Source organism: Pteronotus mesoamericanus, unplaced genomic scaffold (assembly GCF_021234165.1).
Source record: "Pteronotus mesoamericanus isolate MK-2021 breed Mesoamerican mustached bat unplaced genomic scaffold, CSHL_Meso_final contig_164, whole genome shotgun sequence".
NCBI lineage: Eukaryota > Metazoa > Chordata > Mammalia > Chiroptera > Mormoopidae > Pteronotus > Pteronotus mesoamericanus.
Genome location: NW_026555065.1, coordinates 3,564,267 through 3,588,018, shown reverse-complemented (window position 1 = coordinate 3,588,018; position 23,752 = coordinate 3,564,267). Strand labels below are relative to the sequence as shown.

General features: G+C 35.2%; 1 protein-coding gene across 4 annotated transcripts in view; it reads right to left on the bottom strand.

Moving 5' to 3' along the window:
• Window positions 1-3,620: 3,620 nt before the first annotated feature.
• The window catches only part of DENND4A (DENN domain containing 4A), a 111,563-nt gene continuing 91,431 nt past the window's right edge, over window positions 3,621-23,752 (bottom strand). For 2 of the 4 annotated variants that reach the window (XM_054565260.1, XM_054565262.1), the window contains 12 exons: window positions 20,576-21,672; window positions 15,927-16,116; window positions 12,940-13,034; window positions 11,463-11,638; window positions 11,227-11,373; window positions 9,771-9,969; window positions 9,285-9,539; window positions 8,175-8,292; window positions 8,029-8,055; window positions 7,424-7,586; window positions 7,194-7,258; window positions 3,621-6,185 (listed from right to left, as the gene is read on the bottom strand). In XM_054565260.1, the coding sequence (XP_054421235.1) occupies window positions 6,049-6,185; window positions 7,194-7,258; window positions 7,424-7,586; window positions 8,029-8,055; window positions 8,175-8,292; window positions 9,285-9,539; window positions 9,771-9,969; window positions 11,227-11,373; window positions 11,463-11,638; window positions 12,940-13,034; window positions 15,927-16,116; window positions 20,576-21,672 (2,669 nt within the window). In that variant the 3' untranslated portion in view covers window positions 3,621-6,048. The remainder of the gene's footprint in view (window positions 6,186-7,193; window positions 7,259-7,423; window positions 7,587-8,028; window positions 8,056-8,174; window positions 8,293-9,284; window positions 9,540-9,770; window positions 9,970-11,226; window positions 11,374-11,462; window positions 11,639-12,939; window positions 13,035-15,926; window positions 16,117-20,575; window positions 21,673-23,752) is intronic. The other 2 variants (XM_054565261.1, XM_054565263.1) reach the window with 1 other exon arrangement.

The following is a 23,752-nucleotide window of genomic DNA, read 5'->3' as shown; positions in this document are numbered from 1 at the left end:
GTGAATGTGATACAGGAGTGGAGTTTACAGTCAGAAACACCTGCAGCTCATTGTACACTATGAATCTCACCTCCGGAGGGGTGGAGTTCCTACTCCTGACTGATACAGACAGCTGTCACATGGAGACCAGGAGGACCCTTGGAGTCAAGAGGGTACTATATGACATAATCGGGGTGAGGGTTGGAACAGGTACGGTAAGACAAGCTCCCATGCTCACAGTTCCCGGATCATTCAAGGGCTGCTGATCCAAAAGATGCAGATGTGGTCTGTTATCTGACCCTCCTGGCTCCCACCTCAAGCACATGCTGCAATGTGCTGTCTCCTCCTTTTTCTGTTCAAAAACATGAGGTTCTATCAGGTTTGTAATCATCACCAGTTCAGTTATGGGGGATTTTAAAGAGCTAAGGCTATAGGAAAAAATGAAGTATAACAGGAATCAATTATCATGAGTAAAGCGTGTACCAATGTTTTATAGCTTAAAAGGACGTTAGCTCTTACTGCATTTCTGAAAAGTGAAATTAAAATAAGTAACCCAGGAAATTAAAATTTGCAACTTGCCCTTGATTTGGAAGGCATGGATATTAGGAAAAGAAAACTACTCTAAGGGCTATTTAAAAATATGTACTTATTAGAAAATCCAAGTTAGTGTTGTCCCCATCAAGTGGTCACCTTGAGGGATTAGACGTTTAACACAGCTGCACTGGCTCTGCCTCTCCAGCATATTCTCACCAACAGTGACATCTGCTCCTAGTGAGCGAGAAGGTAAAGAGTTCAAAGTCAGGAGAGGCCAGGTTGGTTTATAAAATAAGAGACCCAGTGGGGCAATGTGACACTTGTATGGTAACCTAGATAGTGTAAGAAACAAGACTGATTTTTCGTGTGGCTTACAAGCGGATGTTAAGGCAATTACAAAGGAGAAATCCCCAAAATGCTTAGCACAATGGCAACACAGTGAGAAAGAAAGTATCACTACTTCCAAGGTAGCTAGTGTAAAGGACAACTTGTTTTCAAAATTGTGTGGTTATTTAAACATTTCATGCGGCATTTGAAGTGCTTGTATATTAAATACCACCACTTGCTGCTTTTACTAGCATCGAGTTAAGGGACACATTAGAAATGAAACAGTTCTATGTCCCTGGTTTCGGAGCAAAGGGAGCTGAAAGTGAATATAGATTAATCTGTACTTACAAACACAAGAGAGGATTCACTGAAGATTAGAAGATAGTAGGGCAGATGGGATAGAGGAAAAAAAAATCAAACAATTTGGTGTTGAAGGGCTGTGTTCAAAGTATTTCGGTTCACCATCCATCTCTTAAGGTGGGTTGGTTAATTTAATGGCCTCACTACCCCAGGATTCACATTCTTTGGAAATGATTTTTATTCAATTTCAATAAATTGTGAGGCCCAATGGTGTTTTATTTTACAAACACAGATGGAGTCATCTGTATCTTTAGATCACTGGGTCAGAATACTCAAGAGAAGACTGATGAAGAATATGGAATCATATTCAAATCCCAGGTTCTTAAGTGTTATCCTCAGTCCCGATGCTGTTGCATGGCCTGGTCTCCGTATGCCATGGCCTGAGCACAGGAGAACAATCCTCATGGAGGGGAGACCCCAGTGCCAAGAGCAGGAGCCAGCCTGGTTTCTGCAGCCAATTCCAGCTAGTCTTAGGGAATTCGCCTCCTCCCCGACGGCCCGGGGTCCGATGCTGCTCCCCAGAATGACCGAGTGGGGAGTGATGGACTGGGGAACACTCTGCAATGACAAAGCACTGGAGAGCCACTTCATGAGTAAAATCAACTCTAATGATCTAACCAACTCTTCTTGATCAGTGTGCTGAATTTCTGGCATTTCTCCTTGCCTAGAAAGAAGTTCTGATCACTTTACACTATGACAGAAAGGGTCAACTATATATAATGAAAGCTGGGTCTCGATGGATGAGTAGGAATTCAAGGGCGTGGGTGCAGGGGAAAATTTCAGGGAGATGGAAAACTTATATAACTGCTAAAAGGTCAATTTGTTTTGCTCAGAAATTAAACTTTTTGTCATACATTTACAGATATATAATTTATGGAAACTGCTGTTTTAGAGATCAAGTACCATCTTAAAATGTCAAGATAATGGTGAGATGGTCCTCTCATTTGATAGACAAAATGATCTGTATTCTCGCTCATTCATCAGCCAAGGTGGTCTGAACGGTCCCCACAGGGGGGTCTGAATTGGAAGACGCTGCACAGGTGACCTCTTCATCCTCCATGAGGCTGCATTTTCTTCATGACCCTGGTAATAAGTTTGGGTCAAATTTCTAAAAATGTGAAACTCTTCCTCATTTAATGGGTTAATATTCTATAGTACCAGGAAAAAAAGGCTAAATTCCAAACTTATGAAAACTGGTATATGTTTAAATGGTCACTATACATTGTGAACATTATATTGCCATCTCATCTGAAAATACTTCTATCAAATTATAGGCTTGGCCTTTTATAACATTGACTATATCCCAATTATTATCTATTTGAAGACTTAGTACCAAAGGCAGCCAGAATTGGAATTTACTATTTTGGGCAAAGTCTGGTAGATACAAATGAAGAACTGGTTGACCTTATGTGCCAAGGAATACCCGTGGTTATGACCCCTCTCCTGTGGGTGGACCCTGCTGCAGGTTGGACTAGACTCTATAAAAGGTGTGAAGAGAGGGCTCATGATCAGGCTGCTCATCCCTGGGAAAGGGCTGCATTAACTTCATCAGAGGAGTCTGTTACCATCTCAGAGAATAAGCCCACCGCACAGACTTCTTGTGTCAGAGACAGACATTCCTATAATAATTTCTGCACTGTTAATTTTGCAAAACAAAAATAATTAAGCCAGCAAATGTACACACTTAGAGGCCAGGAGAATAGGGTAATATGAAGGGATAAAAAGAAGAGACCAAGTACTGAGGATATGAAGGTAAGTTGGTAAGCAGTTGCTAGAGGATTTAGTTCTGAAGTAAAACTCAAGTCTTGTGTCTAAACAGGAGGGGCAGGGTGTGCTCGCTCCACACACAGGTGGGCCAAGGGCAGCCTGCTCTTTCCCTTCCTGCTCTGAGATAAAGTGCCTGAAAGCAGCTTTCTAGTTCTAGTGGGAGAAATAGAAGTGAAGGTGGGCTATCACACATTACCATGTATTACCACACATGGGTATTTTCTTACCATATACTTACAAAGTATTTAGAAATACAACATAACAGCCTTCTATATACAGCAGGCTAACACTTACTAGGTACACTAGAGTATCTTATTAATTACCAGCCTAAAGTAAAATAAGTATTATAACTTAAAATGCTCAACCAACATTTTCAGGGAGCCATTTCTATATATACAAAAATGGGAAATCATTAGAAAACCTTATAAAAAATAGGCTGGTGATTTTAGGGTTTAAAGGTAAAAAAAGGAAAGAAGAAAACAAAACTAAACACTGCAAATAATCAGAAAAGACAAAACTCAGAATATGACAGGCTGCATAATTCCCTACCTAACAATAGGATGAGAAAGTTGAATACTGAAATACAATATAAAATACAAATGTGTGACATTCAAAACACAGTTAAAGGAAGTAGTAAACAAGTTATACCAGGACACAGAATGATTTATTTTCAACTACTAAACATATAAACAAAACTAAGAATAAGAAAATAAGAGACAGATAATGTAGCAAAGGGTATTTCTCTCCAACACAATTGGCTATGATTCTCCAAAATGTATGGTCAACAGAGAGAAAATTGAAGGAAAGTATGTATAGAGTTATTTTAAAGGATGACCTATATTTTAATTTTGTTTTGAGCAGAGTTTACCACTTCCTATTCATGTTTTAGGTTTTTTAAAAAGGACTAAATTTGTGCAAATAATATTCCCTGGGGATTAAGAGTAGGGGAAACAAAACCCAACCAAAAGCAGAAACAAAACTGCTTGTGTGTGGGAAGGAGATACAAATTACATTCACTTTCCCAAATAAGTTTGAACCACAAATCATAGGTTTTACCTCATGTTTTTTGGTCAGATATTTGAAATCAATAAACTGTGATTCATATTGTGTTAAAGATAGGTAAACAATAATGAAAGCTGTTCTCATAAGGGAACAAAAACAAAACAACAACAAAAACAGAATAGAACCCCAAAATCCTGTTTGGAGGGATGTTTGTGGCCAATGCCAAAAGCCTCACCTATCCCATGTTTCTAACTTGGACAACTTGCAAGTGATTTAAAAAACATAAGACTGACTTAGAATGTGAACTTTGATCTGAATACTGAAAGATAAAATTGGAGTGGTATTTACAAAGGAGAGGCAGATACATGTGCATAGCACCAGGTTTTTCAAGTAAGCAAGTTCAGCCCCGAACTAACCAAAGTTTTACATTTTTAAACTCTCCCCATTATTTCCTAGAGTAGAAAGCTGTGAAATGTTTCAGTTTGGTGGTATTCACTTATGCTGTGAACTCAAAAGGTGGTTTTTCTGCAGCTGAACTTAGGACTCCATGATATCTCCAGTCCAAATGTCCTGAACTCTACTGGCTTTACACACAAATCTGGGACCATCCATGTTTTTTTCTTTGCAACTGGCTAGAGAATTCCTTCCTTAATGACAACATGTGCAAACACACATTCACTCACACATACTGAAAATGTATAATTCTAACAGCCAAAGAATACTTTTGATCAGAATTACCCAAAGAAAGTGGTATTAGAAATAATGGGGCTAAAAATATTTTTTAGAGTCTATTTTAGAGTCTGCCCATAGTGCTTAAACATTCAATTTATTGTCTGATTTTTGGATATTTCTGGACTTTAGATTCCATAAACTTCAGATTCTAAGGCTTACTGAAGAAGCCAAGTTCCTCAAAACGGGAAATTCTCTCTGGCTTTACTTTTAAAGAGTTACTACTTTTCTACTTTTGAAATTTTTTTGAATATTTATATGTATATATAATATTAACAGAATACCCCAGGAGGTCATATTCCTGATAAATATAGTACAGTTTGCATCATCCCCAACATTTTAGATAGTAAGGTTAAAATTTGGACAAGTGTAAATTGTCTGACATATTTCCCAAAGTAAGTATTTATGTAGAATATTAAAATTTAAATTGATATTTGGCTTTGTAAGCTATTGTCCCTGTGTACTGTATGCATCTATCAGAAACGGAGAAGTTCGAGAATTGTGGTATGCTGAACTTGATTTTGCAGAAGCAGACTTGGACCCTCTCTGGCTCTCCTCCCCCAGGCTCAGTGACTCAGCCTCAGCAGTGCATGCCTTTGCCATGACTCACTTACTGCAGTCGGCTCAGGAGCACTAACATGCACGTCTAGGACAGTGCGGACACTAGCACTGACAGTTTTGAATCATTCTTCCGAGTTATAAAAAAAATAGAGAGATATACATATAGAGATCTGCAGCCGTACTAATTACTTCAAATAGCAGACAAGGAAAATAAGCACTTAATTGCTTGTTTTATAAGTTTAAGTTCATTTTAAGTTTGCTATATTAAGTTTAAAAATTAAAAAAATATCAACTTACTATAAACAATTTAAAATATGTATAATACAACTTCATGGTCAAAACATTTGAGTAGTCTATGAAAACAGGAGATACTCTGACCCTACATTAGTTCAAGTTCCATACATGAGTTTTCAATATGTCTCGTCAAAGAGAAACCATAAAACAGTTGTTTTATTTTATGGGAACTAATTTTGTTTAGGGATTTCCTCATCACAAAAATAATTACTTGTTACAGGGAAAGTACAGAAAAAAAAGGAAATGAGAAACAAAGTGGCTCTCTCCCCACTTGTCACTATTCTCTCCTTAAAACATTCTGTACATAAGCCATATGGACATTCTGAACCATTTACAAATGCATTTTCAAAAATTGAAGAAAAAACGTTTAGAGTCTAAAAGTGTTATTTTTATGTACTGACTATATAATACATATTGAAAGTACACACACACACACACACACACACACACACCCGCACACACACCCGCACGCACACACACACACACGCACACATCTTAAAGGTAAGGTTCCCCAAAAGTTTTTCGACATTCCATCACCCCAGTGCTTGGCGGTCTGTCACAGTTGTGTGTACTCTTGACTTGACTGGGTGTGAGACGATCATATGCCATCTTGTATTCTTTATCAAATGCATCTGAAAAAATTCATTAAGAAACAAAGGCATAAAGAAATTCATATTTGATGGTGACAACAATCAAATTTTGTAATACTACAGAGTTAACTTTGTGTAATACCACAAATTTAAAGGCCAAGAAGGAATCTTGAGGTCATTTCTGACAGCTAAAGGACCACGGAATTGCAGAGCAAGAACATGGGGATGTTAGAGTCCATAGCATTTTAGAGCTAGGTTACACAGACCAGTGGAATTTAAAGCTTTAAGATGCCAACTTTTTAAATGATTTTTCCCTCAAATTTTAAAATTGTGGTAAATGTATATATAACAAAACTTACCATCTTGACCGTTTTAACTATATAGTTCAAAATATACATTCATAATGCGTAACCATTATAACCACCCATCTCTGTAACTCTTTTCATCTTATAAAGCTGAAACTCTATACCCATTAAACAATAATTCCCCATTCTCCCCTTCTCCAGCCCCTGGCAACTACCATTCTACTTTTATCTCTCTGATTTAACTACTCTAAGTACCTCATAAGCGAAATCACATAGTATTTTGTCTTGTGACTGGCTTATTTCACTTAACATAGTGTCCTCAAGGTTCATCCCTGTTATACCATATGTCAGAATTTCTTTCCTTTCTTAGACCGAATAACATTCAAAATGCATGTATATACTTCATTTTGTTTATTCATTCACACTTCAATGAACACTTGAGTTGTTTCCACATTTTAGCTATTATGAATAATGCTGCTATGAACAGCTGTGCACAAATATCTCTTTGAGACCCTGCTTTCAATTCTTTTGGGTATACACTCACAGGTGGAATTGCTGGATTATATGGAAATTTTGTTGTTAGCTTTTATTATTAGCATTATAAAATATCAAAGTATCTCATATCAAAAAAATCAGAGAAATAATTCTTCTATTGATATAACTTAATATTAAAATAATAAAGACTACCAATATGAAAACTATACCATGATATATAAATATTACATTATATATTATGTTGAATTACCTATATCAATGTTTTCTCTTCCCAGTGCCACAAGTGAGAGAAAGAGTATTTCTCTATATAAACTCCTAGGAGGGGAAAGGAATGGAGAAGCTATTACTATGCATATTGTCTATTTATTCTCTACAAAAACTTCTATGTTAACACAAGTATAAGATATTCTAACAAATTACTAAGCAAACAATATGAATACGCTTAGAGGAACAATATATTTATTTAAGATAATGACTTACCTCTGTCTTTTAAAATGAGGACATTTATTCAGTGTCTCTAAAATCTGACTCATTGGTCCATAGACATCATTCATTTTAATGCTTTTTACCATATTTTTCAACAGTTCCTGGTTAAATGAATTATCACCTTTTTGCAATAAATGGACCATTGGATACTTTTGGGCTGTAAAAGAACAAAAGAGCAGATGCAGGAAAATGCTCTTTGTAGAAAGGAGAATGTAACTAGACAGGAACTGATGCTATCAATGAAGATACAAAGCACTAAAAATAAATTAAGGGCAATAGATAAAGGAATAGAAATCTAAGAATGAAGAAAGAAAAAAAAAGAAAAATATAAGACAAATCATGATAAAAAATAAAAATAGGCCTAAAGCTTTTGGTGGCCTCGAAGACAAAAATGAAAAATGCTGTTTTCCTTAATACAGCCCCTGGGGGAAGTTCTACATCAGCAGCTTGGGATGGAAACAAACACAAAAAAGTAAAAGGAAGAAATGGGATAAGCAATGTGCTAAAAGCAGAACTACAAAACATAACCCCTCCAGCACGTATACAACACTACTAAAGAAAAACCACCCTTGACTAAAAACATCAAACTTAACACTCACTCTCAAACAAAAGAGTACGATTTTGACCTGTAAGACAAAAAGTAGTATAGTAAAATAAAAGTCAGTTATGCATTAGTTTAGGCTATATAAAGTAAGTGGAGATTAATCTCCCATGAACAGAGCCAGCATTCGTTGAGAGCACTTACTGTGAGCATTCCAGAGGATGTACAAGGGTTGTCCTGGATCCTGATGTAATTTCATATTGTCCCATAACATCTGTATCAAGACATATTTACTATCTTCAGACATACAGTGCCGGGGAATCTGTGTTAAAGAATAAACAAGCATTCATTAGTGATCCTTATATAATGTTTTATAAATATCTTATAATGATCTTCATAAATATTTTTTAGGATGTAATGTGTGCAAGAGAAAAAGAGAACAGAAAATGGCTGGTTTGTACACATTTTACATCAACTAAAGGAAGAAGGGCTGTGTTGAGAATCTAATGATCCCTAAAGTAAAGTGATCTCTGCTCCAAAGTAGATTTTACAAAGTACTGAGAGCAACGAGAAAGGGTAGCATGAAGGGCCAATATCTACCAGCTTATGACCAAGGTGGTTCCCAACAAAGATAAATCCAGCAGCCCCATTGTACATCAGTGCAAGACCCTAGCCCAGATAATTCTGACTGGGTTAACTGCTGGCCACTCGTTCATCGTGTACTGAAAATCCAAAGCATGTGCACAATCATAAACATAAGGCACAAGAAAGGAGAAGACAAAGTTTCTGAACTTAGAGACTTTGCAGTTTAGTGGTGGTGATAGCATATGAAAAAGTAAAAACACTTTTATAGAACAACATGTCAAAAATACTAATAAAATTGTAACAAACCGACTACCTAAATGTTAGGCAAAAATTCAAAGTAAAGGAATGAAGATAACAGCAGCACATGACTGCTATACGAATTAGAGACATCCTCTTAAGGAAGTGTTAGGATTGTTTTTGAAGGAGGAATGAGATACAAGTGGGGCCAACTCACAAACTCCTCTCGTAAGAGTCATTTACAGTTTATTCCTGAGGCTATAACAATAATGCAAGGCCATTTTATATAAATTTCACAAGAAGGCTAAACAACAGGACTTATACTATAAGAAGAAAAATTATTTGTAAATACAATTAGAACAATTTTATTACTCTAATGATTAAGATGGTTATTAAAAATAGCATAAACATTACTTTTTTTGTCATTAGGAATACACAAACATTACAATGGTGATAATGGCATTGCCCTTTAGTTAATTTTTACTCTTGTACCTTTGAATACTTGTTGCAATGCTCAGAAGAAAGAATCAATCCAGGTAAGTTACTGGGTAAGTCAAGACGTCTAAAATACCACACTAGGTTCCAAAAAACAATTGGATGATGGTCCACAAAGTCTGCCACTGTTATTGCATGATCGCCTTCATTTTCCAATAAGCTTTCAAGTTCCTTCCATACCACTAAAGGACTAAGATAAGGGACAGTGATGGGATCTGGACTTGGGAGGTGCCATTCTAATCCTAAAGAATCCTGTTGAGCAAATAAAAAACATAAATAATAAACAAGATTGATGATACTAGCATTAAAAAAATTCCTGTCAATGAGTTCCATATAAGTAGGAAGATACTATAATTGTGTCATGGGATAAGAGACTCTTATTGAAAATAATGAAATTAAAGTTAATAAGGCTGTTCAAGATAAGGCGAATAAAATCATGTAAATTATCACTGTCTAAATTTTTAAAAACACCAAAATACGTACTGTAGTTCCTTGTAAAGTAGTTGGCAGGCTGCCGGTAGGAATGAGGGTCTGCCCTCCAGTGTCTTCCTTATCCAAGGGACCGTAAGTACTGACACTCCTGGCCATTGGAAATATTGGACATTTGGACATAGCTGTTTTTGCTCTATCAGCGGGGATCTGAATACTTCGGGCATATGTGTTTTCCAGTAGTTTAGATTTGCTTGAGCATTGAAAAAAGAAAAAAAATATCATTGTCTAGATTTATTTTATTTCATCTAGAAAGATCATAGTCTTCTCTTTAGCATCAGAGCTGGAGATAGCAAAGAAAATCCAAGGATCTCAGGCTTCACCTGGGATAAAGGATATATTTTTAAGTAGTCTAGTCATGCTAAATTCCTTTTTATCCAGTGCAGTTTAAATGTTCAAGAGACATTCAACTATTCAAAACATTTAGTGGACAACTGTTATACAGCAGGAACCACAGTAGGCCCAGAGTATCCAAAGCAGAGAAAATAGGCGTCTATTCCTTCAGCTGGTGGAAAAGGAGATTCCTCTCTATTCCCATGCTAGTGGCAGTCAAAGAAAGGGCTACAACAGACTTGTGATGAGAGAGAGTGCACACACAGATTTGCTACTTTGCTGCCTAAGCATTTAGGATTAAGCAGGTCATGTTAGCCTGCCAGAACTATGCAGGCATTTTCTTTTGCACATGCACTTAGCAATACAGCTTCATCTGCTCAGCTATCTATGATATATGACACTTCTCCAAAATGAAGTTGATTTATGCATTTGTTTTAAGCATAGATTTACTTACATTAGGCTTACTATATAAGTTTTAGTTTAATTTTACAGTTCCTTTATCAGCTCCAAATGTTTTCTTAGATTATTATATATTTCAAAGTAGAAAATTAAATATTCTAATATAGTAGTACTAACTTAATTCCTGGAGAGACAGACAAGAGAGTGGTGTTCATTATAAACTTCTACAATATTTTACCTTTAAAATACTAGTAAACATTATTATATATGAATTATACAGCTTATGTCCTCGTGATTCATAGAGCATAAACTAAAACTATTTAAAGTTATAAACTATAGCTGTTTAAATGCATGTCCAACCTGTGGCCCACGAGCTGCAGCCCAGGATGGCCGCGAATGTGACCCAACACAAAATTGTAAATTTCCTTAAAACATTATGAGGCTTTTTTTTGTGATTATGTGTCACAATGTATTTTTTGTGTGGCCCAAGACAACTCCTCTTCTTCCAGTGTCGCCCAGAGATGCCAAAAGGTTGGACACCCCTCGAAACATTTAGGTTGTTAGATAATTTTAATATGGTTTTACTTAGAAGAATTTAAGATTATGAATCTACTATACATAGAAATTTAAACCTTAAAATGGTCAGCTAATTTTTGCCATTATCAAAAACATGTAGAATATAAATTATTAAAATATAGTTCCACATAATCATACTCACCTATTTAAATCAAAATTCCCTTGAACAGAGATAACAGATGTGTCAAGACCAGAGGCTGATGTCGAGATACAAGACTTCCTTGTCTGACTTGAAAAGGAGGGAGGAAAATGCATATTTTCTGTAGATGGACTTGACTTCAAAAAGTATCTATAATGTGAATCAAAGGAGCTTATTGAGAAAGGAGATTCTAGGAAATGTGACCCTTAAACATGAAAAAAAAAAGCATAAATCATTACCTTCCAGGTCGTCTTAAATCTCTTATTTCAATATTCAAAAAGGGCAAGAAAAGATTGCCACAAAATGGGCATGTAGTATTCAGATTTGAATCATCTGCTGTCCAGCCAGCCATGATTTCCTCATCATGGACAAGACAATCACATGTTTTACACCGAGAACAACTTGAGATGAGAACCTGTGAAAGGAAACGGCACCGCATAAAGTAAGCTGGTCAGGGCATACTATAAACTAAAAACTAGTTTAATTCATAAATCTACTGGTAAACTAAAACTTGGAAGGATTCAGAAGTTACAAACAAAACATAATTACAATCAGTACATTATATAATATACTCATTGTTAACTATTTCAGCTAAATCTATTTCAAAATTTTTGCCTTAAAAGGAAACTTGCATTTAACTGAACATTTTAACTATTATAATTACTAGAAAAACTGCCATGGTTTTTAATTTGTTAATACTGAAAATAAGCCTTAATTTGTTAATACTGAAAGTAAGAATCTGTAATTATATACATATTATAAATCTGTGCTCCTCAAAATATGGTCACCAAATGAGTGTAGGTCCACAAACTCTTCCTGGTTTATGATAAGTAAAGAAATTGAGAAGATGACTTAGAAACCTTTAAAGTAGTTTGTCATTGCTCTAACATCTAAGTGAGTGATAAATACATTTTACAAGAGTATCAATCATGAAAGATTGGAAATTTTAAAAAAACAACAGAAAACCCTGATCTGTCGCTATGGACAGTTTAAGAAGTGTTGCTGTAGATAAATATAAACAGTATCTTTACATTAATAAAATACAGGAATTCCTGAAGCCATCAGAAACTTTGTAAATTGCCACAACAGTACTCCTCATTTATTTTTCAGCTACATACAAATTTATTTTCCAATTTTACGCAAATTAGTGTGAAATAGCAGTAACACTCACACATATCTTTGAAAGCAATTCTAACCCAAAAATTAGGAAAAAAAACTTTAAGGGTGAAAGAATAACTTGTTCGTTGTAAGAAAATGAGATGTGGCACACCCAGCAGATGTCTACCTCAACTGACACTGGAATGAAGAGCATGAGGAAAAAGTGGACACAAATGCCAAAGCCACGCCCTGCACCCTCATCAAACAAGTGTGCTTGCAAAGCAAAACTGGTTGTTAAGTGTTTAAGATGTAAAATAAAAGAATAAAGAGAACATACATATATCAAGGGATAAATATAAATGTTGAAAATGAAAATGCTTTTCTATCTTGATAAATCTCAAAGGAAGCATGGAAATTTTCTAAACAGAGGTAAAATAGTATGTTTTCAATAATATGAAATACTAGCTATTTTAAGTTTATTCAGGTGCAACATACATTCTAAAATTTTCAGATGCTATGTATTTAACATTTTATTACTTTATCCAAGACCATTAATACTTAAGAAATGTAAATTTCATAAAGTAGCACATAAAAATGCTCTTTTGATCAAGATTGTACCTCCATCGCATAGTTCTGGAAGATATTTGTATTACTTGTGTTGCAGGAAGATGCCACCTCTGATTTCCCGGGTAAAGCAAACTTTGACAGGGATCCTATTCATTATTAAAAAACAAAGAGTAAAACCATTAAAATTAATGAGAAAGGATGAGAATCTTTCACTTCCATAAATTCCCTGATAAAATGTCAAGCTCTTCTATTCAAAATACTAAAGGTAATTTATGAAAAAAACAAACAATAAAAAAATGTTTTCCAATGCTAACATGTTTTGAGTACAAACCTAAGGAAATGTGCTTTAAGTCTTCTGATTCCCACATGCTAGGTGTAGTCATCCATCACTCACTTATTAAGCACTTTCTGTGTACAGACTAGAAAGCATTCTAGCTGTCTGTAATTACTATTTTGTTGTTTGTGTCTTTCCATACTTAAAATACAAGAAAGTGTTTAGTTCTAAGGTCTAAAAAGTATAAAATAGCTAATCTTATTTCAAACCATGAAAGGACCTTTTAGGATCTAGTAGAGTAATCTTGCTCTTAAACACTAGGGAACAGCTTCCAAGTATACTCTTAAGAGAAATGGGATTTCGTAGGTATTAAAACAACAGTAGCAAAAAGTAAGGGGATTTCTGTGGTCAAATCACTTGTTGACAGTGACTGTATCTTGTTAGTAAAACTGGACATGATCTATACCTTCTCTATATACTTTTTCCCAGTTGTTACTAAATTTTATGAATGAGCACTGGTATTTTAATAGATATAAAGGTCAAAAAAAGTAATGCTATAAGTTACCAGTTCACAAGAAATAGACAGGATAGGAAAACATGTTAAACACCACCATGGGAATGCAATCAGCATAATCCAGACTGATGATCTGGCTGATTCAGCTAATAAATGACAAGAGTGGGTTGGGGAGGAAAGGTAGCTCCAAAGCTACCCCTGACCCTAGGCCCTGCCACACAGAGATGTTGAGAGGCAGGGAGAGAACTGAAGCCTCATATTATCCTTCAGAGCTTAGGGCTGGTGGGAACTGCAGTTCTAGAGTTCGTTTCAAGTTGCTTTCTAATACCTCTATTTGCCTGGACTGATTCAATAATTTGTGTGGGCACCTTTACATCTAATTAATCGCCAGCAAAAAATAAATATTCTATTTTAACAGATATGAATCAGGTTATGAGCTATGGTCATTTTTTTTTTAAATTCTCATCTAAGGATATGTTTATTGATTTGAGAGAGAGAGAGAGAGAGAGAAACATCAATGTAAGAGAGAAACATCAATAGGTTGTCTCCTACATGTGACTCAACTGGGGGACTGAACCCACAACCTAGGTGTATGCCCTGACCAGGAATCGAACTCATGACACTCCTACCTAGCCCCTGGCCATGGAATGAGCTAAATTTTACTTGCTGAGCACACCAAACTATTCTTGTGCATTAAAAAACAAACAAACAAACAAACAAAAACAAAAGAAAAAAAGGGGGAAGGAGAGCTAATCACCTGATTTCTTCAAAGGAGGGAAAAAAGAGGGAACAAAGATAAAAGGGAGTTAATATACATATCAACCAAATGCAATAAGTAGAAATATTTTGGACCTCAATTGGAGCAAATCACTTAAAAAAGAGCATTATGAGAAAATTGTGAGAATTCAAACTAAATAAATATTTAATATAAAATGTTATACAGTAACTAGTGTCACATTAGAAAATACAATGGTTGCCCTGGCCACTGGTTCAGTTGGTTGAAGCGTCATCCTGTACCCCAAAAGGCTGCAGGTTTGATTCCTGGTCAAGGCATATACCTAGGTTGTGGGTTGAATCCCCAGTAGTGGCATGTATGGGAGGCAACTGATCAATGTTTCTCTCACATAGATGTTTCTCTGTCTCTCTCTCCCTTCTTCCCTCTCTAAAATCAGTATACATATCTTCAGATGAGGATTAAAAAAAAAAAATACAATGGCATTACAATTATGTTTTCAAAAAAATAAATGCATCACAGAAGATACCTACCATATGAGTCCATAAAATGTTAAAAAATGACCATGCTAACATACAACATTAGAAGATAATGTTTATCCATGAAGATAGTGACAAGATCTGGGCATGAGAGGAGGTTCCAGATGCTGTTAATGTTCTGTTTCTTGAACTAGGGGCTGGTTACACAGGTGTCTTCAATTTGTTAAATGTATTTATATATATGAAAGTGTACACATTGTAGGTATAATATAATAAGATAAAAATAAAGTTTAATAAATTAAAATATAACATTAAAGCCCTTATACATACTTAAGTATTTATGAACAAAAGTATAATGTTGTCTAAGATTGACTTCAAAATAATCCAGTAGGGAAAAAAAAAATATGTTGGCAGCAAGGAGGAGAGAGGAAAAGATAAAGCAAGATTGGCCATTGGTAGATTAACTATTGAAGTTGGATGGACAGTACCTGGTAGGGGGTTCATTGTGCTATTCCTTCTACATTTGTGTATGTTTGAAAATTTCCACAATAAAAGCTTTTTAAAATAGCAAAGGTACAAATGAAAAAAATATATTCATTCATTCTTTACATTATATACCAGGGTAAATTTCAAATGGGCTGAATATTTAAATCAGTGGTCAAATCAATTTTTGTATAGCCACAACCTAAAAATGATTTTTATATTTTAAAGCACCATTAAAAAAATAAGACAAAAAAGAATGCAGTAAAAAAAAAAAAAAAAGGGGGTGGGGGAGAGAGACAGACACACATGGTGGCCCATAAAACCTAAAATACTTACCAGAAGAAAACCCTGGTGAACCGAGAAAAGGGGAAATCTTTCCATTAGGATTCAAAATCCAGAAGCAAGAGGGACGAAAGCTAGGCTTTTCTGCAAGTGTCTTGCTTCTCTATTGTTTTTGTCTTTAGAGCAATGCAAATCTTTTACAAATATAAAATATAAAGGAAAAAGTAAAGGTCCCACATATCAAATAAAGTGTGACAGAACCATTGAACGAACCTTCTACAGAGGCAGAACTTTCTGGGCTTGTTCTGCTGAACTCAGTTCCCTTAGTCCCCGCGGTGGCACTGCACTCTTGGGAGGAAGTGGCTCCTTCCAGCTCAGGGCAGACATCTTCATCTGTTAAAGAGGTGGATTCAGAATCCTGGGCTCCCACTGAAGAAAGACTGGTACGGTCAGAACTTTGATCCTAAGGACACAATTACAAGCTTACTTTCCTTCATATTTCAAGTTTATTGTTTAAAGTCACTTCTAAGGCAGAGGAAGTGCTTAATTAAGCATTCAGATGATTAGTTAACAACATTACAACTTCCAGAGAAAAAAACAACTGATTTTACAAGGGCATACTAATTTGTACCAACTTGTACTGTAGATCAATTTTTAGTTAGATCAAAGTAAATGTTAGTAAAATAAGCTTGCTGACTTTAAAATCTCTACTGTTAATTTTCCTCCCTGTGAATCTCAGCCCAGGATGATGCCATCAGAATTACATTTTATTCTTTTAAGATTTTATTTATGTTTATATTTTATTCTTTTCCACAATAAGCCAGGTTTCAAAGACATATACCTTTAGTTTTCACATTTGAGAATACCAAAGTTATATTTTTTCCTGGTTATATAAATAATCCATAAGAAAATCTAGTAGATACAAATTTTTGTAGGAAAAAAATTTCAGTATCTATGATTCTACTGCCTAGATAATACAACTTATTTTTTTTTGTGTGTTACTGAGTTGTTATTTTTAAGACTGTTTGAATATTTTTATTAGCTTTTTCGCTACATCTCTTTGTATTTTTAAGTGGGTGCTGGAGGGATTACAACATACATACCTAATCATTTTCATTCTACTTAAAGTTAGTATTGTATCACTTTGTATATAATATAACTCCAGGGCAGGGCAAAAGTAGGTTTACAGCTGTTCATATAGAAAATAATGCAATAATTAATAAATAATAATAGTAATACAAAAATCAACTGTTTATTCACATACTCGCAATTGTAAACCTTCTTTTGCCCCACCCTGTGTAATAAATGTCAGTAGTGTGAGACCCTTTACCATTATAAAACATCTCCATATGTTGAAAATCCCATGAACTAGTGATACAATTTTTGTTTTAGATAATTATAAGTATTTTAAGGCTTTTAAAAGGTAAAGATGTAGTCTTTTATATTAACCAGCTATTTACCATCTGTTTGCTCTTCCTTCTCTTTATGCTATCATTTTTTTTTCAGCCTGAAGAACTTCCTTTAGCACATCTTATAGAACAGGTTTGCTGGCCAAAAATTCTTTTCCTTCATCTAAAATATTTTTATTTCACCTTCACCCCTGAGGAATATTTTCCACTGGATATGAATTCTGAGTTGTTGACAGGTCTTTTCTTTCAACTTACTAAAGGTGTTGTTTCACTGTATTCTTAGCTCCATGGATTATGATGAAAAATACATGGTCACTCAAATCCTTATTCTGCTGTAGGTAATGTGTTATTTTTCTTTAATAGTTTTTAAGATATTTTTTATTCTTTTATTTTTTCAGCAGTAATTTTCTTATTAGCAGATGCATATCTTTGGTTTTTAGTAATTTGCTTATGCGTGTGTAGATATGGTTTTCTTCGAGTTTAACCTGCCTGTAATTTGAGTCTCTTGTGTCTATCTGTAAATCTAAATCTTTATCAAATCTAGTAAGTTTTAGCCATTATTTCTTCAAATATCTTTTCTTCCATAATTTCTTCCTCCAGTTCTTCTAGAACTCTAATTATATGTTACACCTTTGATAACTGTCCCCAAAATCTGAGGTTCTGTTCATTTTCATTAAAGAAGTTTCTTCCTTTGTCCTTCCAATTGGATAGCTTCTAGACTCTTTTCTCTGTCATCTCCATTCTCCCAATGAACCCATCCAATGAGTTTCAGTTTATTTTTTTTAGCTATACATTTTAAAAATGAATTCTATTTCTTTCTGAGAATTCCTTTCTTTTATTTCAGATGTTTTTCTTTACTTCAGGGAATCTAGTTGTAAGAGCTGCTTTACAGTTTCTGTCTTATAATTCCAGTATCAGAACCATCTTAGGGTTATCTTTCCCTTGAGAATTGGTCACATTTTTCTGATTCTTTTTATATCAACTAATTTTGGATTTTATTGTAGACACTGTGGATATCATGTTGTTTAGTCTGAGTACTGTAATAATCTCTTGGAGAATGTTGATGCTTCTGTTTCAGCAGGTAGTCAATTGAGTTATTTCAGATTATAATTTGTACTTTGATTTTTGAGACTTGAATGGGCCATACACAGAATTAGGGAATTCACTTTTTCCAGATTCCCCTCAAACTTTTTAGCACACAGAGGCCCCCTTCCTTGGTTCCTTTGCCCAGGAAATATGAGATTTCTCTTTAAGTTTTAGCTTCCAGAGTTGCCATGCCATATTGTGACAGGGACCTACTCTTGAGACAAATATGAATGAAAAAGAAAATGGTAAAAACAAACAAACAAACAAATAAAAGAAAATGGGAAAATCATCTCTGTGTTGAGTCCCTCCTCACAGTTGGCTCCCCACACCCTGCCGCCTGCCACCAGAATCCTTAGATAGTAGTTTTTTTTGTTTTTTCTCTGGAGTTTTTAGTTGTAATCAATGGAAGGATGGGCTTTAGTGGCCTTATGTTACTGCAGGTAGAACTCTCACCTTAATTTTTAAAGAATCTTTTTGCTTGAGTTGGCAGTCATTTTCTCTCAGCACTCTAATGATGTCCTTTCAGAGTATTCTGACATCATAGTTTCTGTTCAAAACTCAACTGTCAATTTTGTATTGTTGTTCCTTTAAAGGTAATATATCTCTTTTCTCTAGCTCTTTTTAAGATTTCTCTGTGTATTTCATTTTCATCTATTTCAACATTAGACGACTAAGTATGGTTTTCTTTGTATTTCTTCTATTTGAGACTTGTAGATTATTTAAACAGGTAAATTAACATCTTCGATTAATTTCATTTTGGAAAATCTTGGCAATTAGCTTTTTAAATGTTTCTTGTATCCCATTCTTTCTTCTTCTTCTGGAACTCAGAACTCAATTGCATCAATATCAGGCATTTTCAGCAAATGCCACATTCTTTTCTGCATTTTTCAACTTTTTTTCCTGTCTATGCTTCAGTGTGGATATTTTCTATTACTTCTCATGTAGTTTCCTAGCCTTTCTTTTTCTCTGTTTTGTCTGCTATTAAACCCAACTACTGCATTCTTAATTTTTGTATTTTTTTTTCAGGTCTAGAATTTATACTTGATTCTTTTTAATAAATAATGATTTGGTGCAATTTTTCCATCTTTGTGGCTATTTTCTACCATTTCCTCTGTTTTTGAACATAATTATTTCAAAGTCACTTGCGAATTACACCACCTGTTTTTCTTTTTTAGTTATGGTCCTGTCTCTTGGTATAGCTATTTTAATTGAATGATAGAATATATAAAAAAAAAAAATTGGATCTCCTAAAGGTTTATATCCGCCAGGTTTTTCTTTTCTTTTTTAGTTATGGTCCTGTCTCTTGGTATAGCTATTTTTAATTGAATGATAGAATATAAAAAATTATATGAATGATGTTCTATTCCTCCAGAAAGGGTACACTCTTGCCTCTTTCAGATAAAGGTTGATTGCTTTAATTGAGCCACAGACTAAGCTGAGTCAAGCCTAGGTTTCAGTTTAGGCTCAGCCTACCTCCAGTTTGCCAATGTCCCTATAGCACGTGTAGCTCTGTAGGACTTCCAACTCAGGGCCTAGTATGTTCACCATTACTAGGGCCCCTCGCCGAACTGTTCATGAACTCTAGCTATGGTATTCCCAGTACCATAAAACTTCTGAGAACTCTTGGCTATTAGAGACTTTCTGCTTACCTTTTTAGCTTTCTGTCTCATGCAGCTTCAGTATTTGGAAAATGTCTTGGAGGAAAAAAATTGTGTATTTGAAGACCCTCAAGCCTCCAGTTGTGTCTCTTCAGCTCTATAAGGTCCCAGAAGCACTGCGGGGGGTGGGGTGGGGGACCCTCACCTCACCACAGTCTTCTGATAAGGCAGAACCTGGATTTGCAACCTCTTGCTCTGTGCGCAAAACAAGCAAATGCCCTCAGGGAAAAAGTAGCTGTGGAACTTCAGCTCACCTTTACAATTCTGTTCTCTCTAGCATCTTGCCCTTCTACTTTCTAGTTTTAGCAGTTCTCTGATGACTTTAAACAGCTACTTTCCATATTTCATCTAGCTTTTTGTCCTTAGGAGGTATGTAGGTCTATCACAAGCTACTACATCCCAGCCAGGAGGAGAAATTCTATGTCTGGCTGGTAATTTCTGAAGGCATGCTGGATGCAGTATCTGTTAAAAAAATCTGCATTTTTAAGGAAATAATGAAGTGAGCATTTTCATATAACATTAATTTTCACTCTAGCTATTAATCACCTTCTTTCAAAACTGAACTACAAACAACCTTAGTGAATTTTCTTTCCTTTAGAAATTTTAATTCAAGTTCAAATTTTGATACTTATGAACATTATATATCCCAAAGTCCTTTTTGTAAGTCTGCCTTTAAGAAGAATATAAAAAACAGACATCTTTGCAAGTAAGGGACTTTTGGTGGTAAAGGAAGATAAAAGGAAAAGTAGAAAGTACTAACAAAGCTTACCTTAGATGATGTGGTATACATGGTGAATCTTGAATACCATTTGCTTGCTTTCTCTGCAACTCCTTTTCCAGCAGTGAACACACTGTTCCTTAGAACATCTAGTTTAGGTACTATTAGTGTATCCAAATTAAATGAAGGTGATGAATGGGTTAATGTATCTTGAGATTCTTCCCTAAATGGGCAAGTAGGTGAGAAGGCTGGAGAAGACCAGAGTCTATCCCTTGGTCTGTCTTCACTTTTGGTGTAGCTTTTAGATTTGGTAAGTCTCGCTAGCCTAGGAGAATTATGAGGCAGGCTAGATCTCCTGCATGCCTTGACCAAAGTTGGACTTTTCTTATTTGTGAATTTATCATCACATGCCCTTTGTAAATCAATACTTGGTGTCCGACTTGTCAAAGGACTGGTCATATTATTCATATACATCACAATTTCTTCAGCTAAATCACGCCTGGCAGATGGTGTTGAAACAGTTTTGCTATCATCTTCATCTTCTTCTTCCTCCTCTTTTTGCTGCTGCTCAGTCTCAGCAGCCAAAAGAGAGAGGGGGTCAAATCCTGTTGCAACATCAGTTTTTTCAGAAGGTTTTACTGAAAAGCTGCTGTTCGTACGTTGAATTCTTCTGGGATTTTGGGTAGCAACATATCCCATTTTTGACCCATAAATTTCACTGTCTAAGTCTTCTAAGTCAAAAATAACTGGAGAATCCACTTTATCTGTCAAACAATTAGAACCATCAAAAGGTGTATCATCGTCACTAGATTCCTTTTCTAGACTCTCTCTTTTTGATCTTAAAGATGGCCTTCCAATATCAAGACTGTTTGGTCTTGTGCTTTTTGAGATAACATGTGAAAGAATTTTTGCATCAGCTCCTAATTTTTCAACCATATCTCCAGGGTTAGCTTCCTGGTTAATTCTATTGAGCATAAGTCCCATTACTACTCCTCCACTAAGATTATGGTTCCTATTTCCCCAGGACATCTGCTGCTGCAAATCATGTTCACTGTCATTTTTATGTCTTTTCCTGAAGCATCTACTTTGAATGTTTCCTGTTTCATTTGTATCTTCAAAAGATATTAAGAGTGGTTCAGATGTGCTTTCTGAAAAACAAGAAAAGTATTGTTAGCCATGAAAATATGTAATGTGCAAATATAGGTTGTATCAAATACATAAAATACTAGTAACGAAAATGGTAACAGCAAGCACTCATCTAGTGCCTGATTTTCACTGATACTATACTAGGCATTTTATTTACATTATCTACCATAATTATTCCAATATCCTTATAGGTTGAGAAAGAACTGACACTCAGATTAATTATTTAACTCAAAGTTACCCAGTCCTTACATGACAGAACAGGATTCAAATCCAGATTTGACTAACTATAAAGCATATGTTCCTTGATATTAGGATGTATTACTTTTTAAAACTTCAAAGGTAAAATTAATATTTACTCATGGTATATTTAATAATAATAATAATCCGTTCATGTTAATCCCACTAAATTGATTAAATAATTATGGTTATACAATTGTGGTTGTGTTAGATGACCTTAAGAGTCTGAGTCTTCTGCTTACAAAATTGAAAAACTAACCCAAAGTAAACCAAACCATATAAAAGGCAGCTATGGTAGCTCTATCCAAAAATGGAAATTATTTGAAAAACTTCAAATCCTCATGACTATAGATGTGACCAAAGAATTTTACCTTTCCTTTACTTATTGATTGCAAGATTATTCCAGTCAAATGTGAATGGCCGCTTTCCATTCAGAAACACCGTTCATTGCTTCTTACCAAATTACTTAGGTACCAATACTGAAAGCAGAACTCTAGATTTCTGATCATTTTAATTGTTTTTACTACGTGGGAGTCCTCTAAAGCATTAGTCTACGTATGGTATTGTCAACTATTTTTTTTATGTGCTTCATCCATCAAAATTAGCTCTCTATAACCAGGTAATAATTAAAAATGTGCCTTTTTCCCTGACATGTGATGCAGTCAGGTAACAGAATAGGGGGTAAAAGATAATACTAGAGACCATAAACTTCTACAAACTAATATTGTTTGATAAGCATATATAATTAACAAGGAAAACAGTATAGGAGAGAGAGAAAATTTATTCTTTTTTCTATGTCAGCTTCTGATTAGGTACATGAGAAACCAAGAATTCACTTTCTCCTGATATTCTGGGAAGATTTCTGCTTGACAGGCTAAATGTTATCAAAGACTTGGAGGAATCTTATTACCCAAAGATAATACTCTGGGATTGCATTTAAATAGATGTGCAAGGCTTCCTTTTCAAAGTCAGAACTATGCTATGGCCTGAAGACCAAAGAAGCTGGTTATCAAATTATACCAGGCATTGAAAAGCTACATCTCTGAGTCAAATCCAGCCTGTGAACTGTTTCAAATAGTTTTAACATTTTCAAAGGGTTCCAAAAATCACACACAAAGAGTAGGCGACAGGAGACTGTGTTGTGGTGTGCAAAGCTTAAAATATTTACTGTCTATTTAAAGAAAAGTTTATGATTCTAAGTTTATATATGTGATAATTTCCACATATATAAACTGCTCTGGAGCTGCATGCCTCTAACAGAGAGTGCAAATTATTTAACCTCCTTGGGTCAGGTGGCTCTATGTATGACATAATTCTGGCCAGTGATATTAAAGTAGTAGTTTTTGAAGATTTCTGGAACAATGGTAAAAGGGGATAAATGTAGTGAGCCGTCCCCTTCCCCATTCTTTCTGCCTTGAACAGGTATGTGATGTCTAGTGATGTGTAAAGTTGCCAGTGGCCATATTATAATCATGGTTAGGTATAGAGAACTGATGGCAAAGCCCCTGAATCAACATCTTGGGCAACTGTTTACTTCGGAATGTCTTATTTGAAGGGGGAAAACCCCCCAAAACAAAGCTCTTGACTTGTTAAATCGTTCTTAATCATATTTTCTGAGGCTTAAAGCTGAAAGAATTCCTAGCTGATATACTAGGCCTTTTCCAGATCTTTGAACATGCTGTAATCCCCTCCCAACACAAAGCCTTTTTCATATTGCTTCCCTCTGCTTGGAATGGTCCTCTCAATTTCTCCCCCATCCTCACTTGTTTCATACTCTCACTTCAGATCTAAGCTCAAAAACCGTATTCTCAAAGAAGCCCTCCCTGACCAGTGCTCTCCCACACC